The following is an 8,981-nucleotide window of genomic DNA, read 5'->3' on the forward strand; positions in this document are numbered from 1 at the left end:
CTATTTGAATACAGGTCGATCTTAACAAAGAATCATCAATTACAATATGATTTCCATAATTTGCCAAAATGGACATCCTGTGGTAGGTCAGGTATTAATGATGTATTGGTGTCATGACATACCTCCTCAGAACAAATTAGATTCCTTGAGAATTTATAGTAATGGGTTGGAAATTGCCGATTCTGTACCTGTGTCCAAATATTTTTGGGTAGTAACAAAATAAAATGAAGAAAGTATTCCAAATTAAACTTTATTATCTTTCTCTTACAGCTACGTTTTAGCGGATGTCATTTGGCGCTTTTCAGTACTTCGCACGCCTCCGCCATCTTTAGTCCTTCCATAATGTATAGAAGGTTTTCCACAGACGCGTCTTCATCATCGTCGAACCATAGTTGGAGCATATTTTTCGCTCTGGCAGCATCTGTGGCATTTTCAGTTTCGAAAAATTGAATTTCATCAGGTTTGTAGCTAAGTTTAGCGGCTAACTTCTTCCAATCTGTCAGTTTGGAGGATAATGCTTCGAGTTGTGCAGGGGAAATCATTGTGACCCGAGAACGAGACGTTTTGTCGTAATCCTCTTCGCCAGCATGCGTAGAATCTGGCACCTATAAGAAAAAAATACTCAAAATGGGTTTAATTTCACCCGTTTTTAAGGTAAAAAGTCCCTTAAAAATCCGGGATTTTGGGTGATCCTGTGGAAATTGCAAGCAGCTACTAAAAATGGTCAATATATGAGCAATGCATGAGCAAGGACATACACTGACCTTATCGGCGCAGGGCCTTATGCGGGACTACCGCGGGGCTCCAAGTGGCGTGCTTGTGTGGAAAGTAATGGAAGTGAAAAGCTTTTGGATATAACTTAAAGGGGGGTATTGGATTTCAATAGGTGTGGGTTTTTTTTCAGACAAGTTTTATTCCTCATTGATTAACGCTGAATCCTTTTCCGTGTGAGAGGAGGCCTGTGCCCAGCAGTGGGACGATAAAAAGGCTGTAACTGATGTTTTAATCCACCTTATTATAAAACGTGATTTTACAAAGTATTGGCTTTAATGGCAGGTTTAGACCATTATTCTTATTTTATGAAAATTCGTTTCTACAGATTATGAAAAATTTACATAAATAGGAACACTTCATTTTTTTTGAAAACTTGCGCAGTATTTTTCTCGAGGGGCTCGAAAGCTGATATAAAAAGCCTGTGGCAAGCTGAATGAGAATGATGATAGCTGGTTATAAAAAGGGCACTAATGATTCTACAAAGCCGAATTACAGGCGTGTTAAGGATACAAATTGGCGTCCGTGGCCAGAATGTAAGGATAATAAAATTATATGTCATTATTTACGCAATGATAAAGCGTTGTTCTATTTGTGGCCGATTTTTCAATCTCCAGGTAGCTTTTACCTGAAGAACATGTTTGATGTTTTAACAGCTTTTTTGTATAGAAAATATGTCAAACCGCTATTTTTATTCCCCATATACTCGTTAACTGGTGATGGGAAAATCGGCCCTTAATTTATACTATGAACATATCCAATAGCATTCATATCTCGTGTTTATAAAAAAGTTTGTACATGAAATAACAACGTTTTACCAATAGGCGTGATGAGAGGTTAAAAAAATAGTGATTCTAATTAGTCAGACTTTTGCATAACGTCACGTACTTTGTTAAACAAAACATTAACAATAGGGTCCCGTTTTACCCTTTGGGTACGGAACCCTAAAAAATACTACCACATTAATACCACATTGAGGGCAAAATTTAAACATACGCTCTTTATTTTAGGGTTATTATAAAAAAGAGGTTCTATTTACTTTTATTCATTCACTACGCCTATTGCCAATGTGTATAAAGAATTAGGTTAACATAGCTAAATATGAATAAATACCTGTTCGATATCATTAGCATCTCCTTCCTTTATAAGGTCGGCTTCCATTTGTTCCTCTGTAATCTCTTCCTCTGCGTTTTCCTATAACATTCAATAAATATTAAATTGATTATTGAATCGTATGAGCCCATAATACCTACCATTTTTTCAGATGTATTTACCTAACATTTCTTACAAAATATTTTTCAAACCCCGTTTTTTATTTCTTCAAAACCAAACCACGTTTCATAATCATAAGGTTTTTAACAAGTACCAGCTTTTGTACCAGGTTTAAACCACCGTCCCGAACAAAGTTAGTGGACTATAGCTATACTAGCGGGTACTTCGTAAAACCACGTTTTATAATAAGATGGTTGTAGTTTAGGAGCCGTTAGGAAACAAACAACAAACATTTCCTTTTTTTTATAGTATAGACTTTATACAATAGTATGAATAATGTTACCGCTTTAGCAGCTTTATCGTTGTGGTTCTTAGAAGACTCGCCGTTGGCAGTCGCCGCCGCATTCGCCGCCACCTCGCGTGTCACTCGCTCAACCTGGAAGATGATTATTTTAATAAGTATGTTTAATTAATCTTATTGGTAGATGACAATAAAGTAATATTTCTAATATGGTGTTTTGTTGCAGAACGAGTAATGGTGAACGCATACTTCGTCGCTGGCAGAGTCAATAGCGACGAAGGAATCGAATTCTGTCAAATGTCATATCTGTGCACTGACCTCTATATTTACCACTGGACAGGCTGTTGTCAACGTGCTTTTGTGCCCGTTTGATAATCGCCATTTTGGCGCTGTTAGACGTAGCGAGTGTTCGTGGTACTAAAATTATTTTACAGTGAACCAATGAACAAACACGTCTCTCACAGCCATTTGAAATTATACGTCAAAATTAGTTCTGTGGACACTCGCTTAGACGATATTGGCGCTTCAAATGGGCACAAAAAATTGCTGTCAAACGTACGGAACAGCCGGTCCAGTGTGTAAATATAGAGGTCACTGCATCTGTGGTTCTTTCAGCTTGTCGCGCGCAAATGTGCGAGATTTCAATTCTTAAAGATGTGAAAAAGGTGAAGGAAAATATGTCAAGGAAACCTGTACTACAAAGTTTGAAATCACCAATCCGCATTGAGTAAGCGTAGTGATTAATGCTCAATCCTTGCTTGCTTGTACCCAGCAGTGGGACAGTAAAAAAGCTTACTTAATTTATATAAGGCTAATTTATAATAATTTCAATCTCTAATCGCATAACGACGGAAAGATCGATTTTTGAAATCCGCAGTAAAATTGCTCGATTGCCAATCTGTCTAATATTGTATGTATATGTATGATAACACACACCATGGCAGTGAGGTAGTCGGGCAAGCGGCCGATGGGGTTGTTGGTGTGGGTAGTGTACTCACCATGGCAGTGAGGTAGTCGGGCAGGCGGCCGATGGGGTTGTTGGTGCGGGTAGTGTACTCACCATGGCAGTGAGGTAGTCGGGCAAGCGGCCGATGGGGTTGTTGGTGCGGGTAGTGTACTCACCATGGCAGTGAGGTAGTCGGGCAGGCGGCCGATGGGGTTGTTGGTGCGGGTAGTGTACTCACCATGGCAGTGAGGTAGTCGGGCAGGCGGCCGATGGGGTTGTTGGTGCGGGTAGTGTACTCACCATGGCAGTGAGGTAGTCGGGCAGGCGGCCGATGGGGTTGTTGGTGCGGGTAGTGTACTCACCATGGCAGTGAGGTAGTCGGGCAAGCGGCCGATGGGGTTGTTGGTGCGGGTAGTGTACTCACCATGGCAGTGAGGTAGTCGGGCAGGCGGCCGATGGGGTTGTTGGTGCGGGTAGTGTACTCACCATGGCAGTGAGGTAGTCGGGCAGGCGGCCGATGGGGTTGTTGGTGCGGGTAGTGTACTCACCATGGCAGTGAGGTAGTCGGGCAGGCGGCCGATGGGGTTGTTGGTGCGGGTAGTGTACTCACCATGGCAGTGAGGTAGTCGGGCAGGCGGCCGATGGGGTTGTTGGTGCGGGTAGTGTACTCACCATGGCAGTGAGGTAGTCGGGCAGGCGGCCGATGGGGTTGTTGGTGTGCACGAAGAAGTGCGGCGAGCGTCGCGCCAGCAGCCGCAGCGCCCGCCAGCCCCAACCCGCTGACGTAGACACGCCGCCCACCATGTACGACTCTGAACAAGAAATATAAACATAGAGTTAAAAGTACCGGCTTTAATACTGGGTATAATAGTTATTGACCCACAAAGCATGATGTTTAATTTATTTCATGTATGTGTAGCTCATAAATAAGTGCTCTCGTTTAAATACAGATTCTTGAGAGCAAACTAAGTATGTCAGAAGATAACAAAAAATTGCACATACCTAAGGAGGGCATGAAGTCCCTTTCTTTCGTTCGGCACGCAGCAAGATTATCAGGACACAAATTCCATAGTTTTGTCAGTTCATTGCTGGAAAATAAAAGCATACATTTCAATAAACTAGTGTTTTATTTACTATACACATGAACTTTTTGTGTTAAATATTTATTTTAAAAAGACTTTTGTATTTTATTTGTGATGACTAATAAAAAGTTGTTGATCGAAGACCATAGAAAAGAGAGATAGTGTGAATGAAAAATGTGAAAAAAGAATGGGTTTTTATGAGATGTGTTTATGAAGCCAACTTGCTTGCGGGATTGAAATTAGTATAAAGGCAGGAGGATGACTAACGAAATGTGGTTTTTGATGTTTTTCAAAAAATTACTGTCCATATTCCATCTGATTGCAACATGCTGAGCATCCAAAATTACATAAATGGTAGGTATTCAATATTTATTATCTAATAAGATAATAATGTCAATAGACATAAATATTTACTTACTTCCCCATATAAGACTTGCTTTGTGCCTCATACTCTTTGATAATATCTCCCACAGGGCGGCGACGTTTTCTCGACTTCTTCACTTCATCTGTCGAGTCCACTTGAACTGGGGGCTTTGGCTTCTGGAATTCTATAATTAAAAGGATAGTTTGTTATTCTACCTCCTTCTGAATTAAAGTAGTTTGTCTTTAGATTCTTGTATTTAATTATTTAACTAAATTTTAGTTTAAAGCAAAAATAACTTTGGCTGTAGTGCTTTCTTTATTACTTACACAAAATTTCTGAACCGTTGAAAGCATGCAGAGTTATAGAGATAGTCTGCAAGGAATTGTTGGTGGAACCATGGGAAACAGTTAGTTTTTCCATATTTTAATTGGCGTAAGTGATGCATGGTGAGAGAGTGGCTTATGGCCACGATGGTCACAAACCCTGACATTATATTTTATTCAAATATTATGGATTATTTTTATTACTTAATTTTTTTTTTACCTGGACAACCATCATTTTTCCAGCTATTCCAGTGTTCTTCCCTCTTCAGTATATGTTGGACACACTCAGCAAACTGCTTGCCGTGCGGAGGTGTTTCTCCAAGCAGTTTGTATACCAGGGTTGTGGTCTCCTTCACCCAGTCCACTTGGTCAGATTTCAGCTCTTGAAGTTCCCTGAAATAGTTATAAACTGTTAGTGTAACTTGCTCAGATGTGTAAGAGCTAAGAACCATTGCAATTGATTTTACGGCTTATGTACACCCTTTTATCCTGTTGTTATCCCTAGAAATCATGGTGTCCATAAACTCTTACACTGAACTTAGTTTCTGGTATTTAGGCCAAAGAGAGCTTAATAAAGAAAATACCTCTCTTCACCCTATTTGCACTTGTTTTATTCTACTCATAAGTCTGATAAAAATAAGGTGCAGCAAACATGTCATCTTCCAGCACTATTTACAAAGCATTTTATGAAAATCATGTTTTTGCAAAACAAGTCAGCATTCTAGAATCAAACATTCAAAATACCATACCAGACCATACATACAAAAAATATTTAAATAAAAAAGTACACACATTTTAAACTTAACCGTAGACGTCAAATACTGGAACAGTATAAGAAACTGTACAAGCACACATCTCCTAAAGTTAGAATCAGACAGCTGAAGTTCTAACAACTTCTGATTTGTCAGGAACTTTGCAAAGTAATGTGGTTCATTAGTTTCCGAGTCCTTCATCTCAACATCAGTAGCTACCGTCTTGACTGGCTTCAGTAAGTTGAGTTTAGATTTCTGTAGTTCTACGGTTTCTAACTTGTATGATGAAAATGCTGATAGCACACTGCCGGAATGCTGGAAAAGATAATTTGAGGTTTAAATGTTAAACACACATGTTTTACAGCTAACCGTTGTTAAAGAATTTGAATATACAAATCTCTGTATTTTGTATTTATTGACTCATATAAATAAAAAAAGTCGTGGTGGCCTAGTGGGCAAAGAACCAACCTCTCGAGTATGAGGGCGCGGGTTCGATCCCAGGTCAGGCAAGTACCAATGCAACTTTTCTAAGTTTGTATGTACTATCTAAGTATATCTTAGACACCATTGGCTGTGTTTCGGATGGCACGTTAAACTGTAGGTCCCGGCTGTCATTGAACATCCTTGACAGTCGTTACGGGTAGTCAGAAGCCAGTAAGTCTGACACCAGTCTAACTAAGGGGTATCGGGTTGCCCGGGTAACTGGGTTGAGGAGGTCAGATAGGCAGTTGCTTCTTGTAAAGCACTGGTACTCAGCTGAATCCGGTTAGACTGGCAGCCGACCCCAACATAGTTGGGAAAAGGCTCGGAGGATGATGATGACTCATATAAATTGTGATGATCAAGATTATTAACCAATAAAAATTAAACTTAAAATATTATAGTGATTTCATGAATGTTGCAATATCGACTGCAAGCAAGCAATACCTCCTATCTGACTCCGGGTGGATTTTAAAGGGGAACAATAAAACTTAATAAAATCCTTATTCCGAGGTAGGTATAATGAGATACTGAAAATCCAAGTTTTCTTTTTGGCTTATGTTTAACTGATCACCAGAAATAGTAACAAATAGCAGACAAAAATAGTAAATGATCACCAAAATGAAACTCGCTATTTAATGTAAAATGATAACCAAAGTTTTAACACTTTGCTATCCCATTTAAGTGAAATTACTCCAAAATAAATCATGCGCAAGCCAAAAATAGTAAATGATCACCAAAATTAAACCACCATTTTAAAGTAAAACGATAACCAAAGTTTTTACATTCTGCTATCCTATTTAAGCAAAATGAGTCCAACTAAATTGTTATCCCAAAAGTAGTAAATTATCACCAAAAGTAGTGAATGATCATCAAAATTATACCAGCGTTTTAATATAAAATGATAATCAAAGTTTTTACATCTTGCTATCCTGTTTAAGTAAACTGACTCCAAAAAAATAAGTTCGGCCTGATACAATAAATGTAATAACATTATGGGGACCCTTTTCCTGCACTAGGGTGGAAAATTGTCTATTGCATGCCTCTAAACAGTGCGATAAGAGTGTGTTTTCGAGGGAGTGTATTGAGAAACACATTCTTCTTCTTCTTTCTCCTGCCCTGTTCCCAATTTTACTTGGGGTCGGCGCAATATGTCATTTTCTTCCATTTTCCCCTGTCACTCGTCATACTGACACTCACGCATGCGTTGCAAGCCGGACACATAACTTAATATGGCATCATAATACTTTATTTGATAATAAGCCTACATTTTATGGCAATCACAGTGACTTATTTAGGCAAAAATAATACATTAATTTGGTCGTCAAGAGTTGGTGATCATTTACTAAATTTGGTGGTCGAATACAATTTAAAGTGAAGTCGTGACTAAAATAGCTGGTACTATTACATTTTTAGACTTTATTTTTCTGGTGTTCAGTAGATTTTTCTGGTTGCAAAACTAAGGGTATCAAAGCATTTTATGGTGGTCATTATATTTGTTTCCTTTCTTTTTCTAAGCATGGTATTGATTAATAAAGTTTTTTGTTTTTATTTTGAATCTAAAGGTAGTTTATGGTAGATACAAGTTTTTTGGTTTTTTGAAACAAAAATGTCAGATAGGAGGTATTGCTTGCTTGCAGTCGATATGTATGTTTATAGGATATACTTACAGCAACAAAAGTCTTCCACTGTAATTTATTATAACAATTATTAGGATTCCTGAAAAAGTCTTGTAGACTCCAAAATCTACAGTACAGGTTATAATCAATATTCAGTTTAGTCTTCTCATTATTGTCCACCACCATTTCTTCATCGAGAGAATCTTTCAATGTACTGGAACTGTCACCACCAAATTCTGTGACATTTTCAAGATTGAACTCCGAAACAATGTTCAGTCCAGAACGTTCAGAAAATGGGAAAAACTTTGCCAAAAACAGCAAGATCCGACCACAGAAAACTGTGTTTTGGGACCTTGATAATCGCCTTAAGAGATCATTACACATTCTTAGTAGATTATTCTTACAAGCGACGAAAAATAACTCTTCTTTCCAAGTGTTCACGCCATTTTCTACGTATGAGAACATCTTTTCACATTTATTCAGCGTCAGTGCGTCAAAAATGTCGCCGAGTAGCACTACTGGCATTGTAGGAGTCACCATCTGTCGTCTACATGACTCTATGCAGAAGGAAACGTAGTTTTCCAATGTGTCCGGCTCTTCGATTAGCAGTTCCAAGAGTTTGTCCCTGAAAGCTTGGTCCATCGCCGCTTTCCTGTCCGTCTCATTAGTATTCTTTGTAAATGAATCGAGCAAGTCGATATTGTTGGTCATAAAGGCCTTAGACAGCACATCCTGTAAGAACGCGTAGTAAGCATCAGTAAAAACAATTTACTTGTTAAAAACTCGCAACCTGAGAGGTTAGAAATGTACCTTGTATTTGTTCCGAAGATCTTCAAATCCTAATTTGTCTGACATCTTGTATGTTAAATTGTTTCAAGATTTGAACGTTTTAAGTTATCATCTGTAATAAAAGATAGATATTTTTGTTTATAATTTGTATTTTTGTATTGTTCGAGCGAAGCGAAAATAGTGATGTGGTCGGAGGATGCTCTTAAGAGCTATCGACCTGTCAAAAACATTTCTAAACACTGTTTACTAATCGACTAATATATGCAATAATTTTAAATATGTGAAAAGGGCGAAAGATATAATTGAAGTGCATAAATAGTTTTATGTAATAACCAAAACTAC

The 8,981-nt window shown here is 38.3% G+C and overlaps 1 protein-coding gene across 1 annotated transcript; it reads right to left on the bottom strand.

Annotated features, from left to right (window-relative positions):
• Positions 1-234: 234 nt before the first annotated feature.
• LOC124635148 (THO complex subunit 1) lies at positions 235-8,835 on the bottom strand. The gene is made up of 10 exons (XM_047170953.1): positions 8,661-8,835; positions 7,902-8,582; positions 5,792-6,066; positions 5,220-5,392; positions 4,731-4,860; positions 4,233-4,318; positions 3,903-4,042; positions 2,327-2,419; positions 1,885-1,965; positions 235-605 (listed from the first exon to the last, which is right to left on the bottom strand). Exons 1-10 carry the CDS (start codon positions 8,703-8,705, stop codon positions 288-290), a joined length of 2,022 nt encoding a protein of 673 aa, XP_047026909.1. The 5' UTR covers positions 8,706-8,835; the 3' UTR covers positions 235-287.
• Positions 8,836-8,981: the final 146 nt, after the last annotated feature.

Source organism: Helicoverpa zea, chromosome 12 (assembly GCF_022581195.2).
Source record: "Helicoverpa zea isolate HzStark_Cry1AcR chromosome 12, ilHelZeax1.1, whole genome shotgun sequence".
Taxonomy (NCBI): Eukaryota; Metazoa; Arthropoda; class Insecta; order Lepidoptera; family Noctuidae; genus Helicoverpa; species Helicoverpa zea.

What these genes read in the sequence shown, in the direction of transcription:
- LOC124635148 (XM_047170953.1), bottom strand. Translation starts at nt 8,705, where the DNA reads ATGTCAGACAAATTAGGATTTGAAGATCTTCGGAACAAATACAAG. An exon ending in ATCTTCGGAACAAATACAAG is followed by an intron (nt 8,583 to 8,660) that starts GTACATTTCTAA and finishes GCGTTCTTACAG; the next exon opens with GATGTGCTGTCTAAGGCCTT. An exon ending in ACGATAAAGCTGCTAAAGCG is followed by an intron (nt 1,966 to 2,326) that starts GTAACATTATTC and finishes TGAATGTTATAG; the next exon opens with GAAAACGCAGAGGAAGAGAT.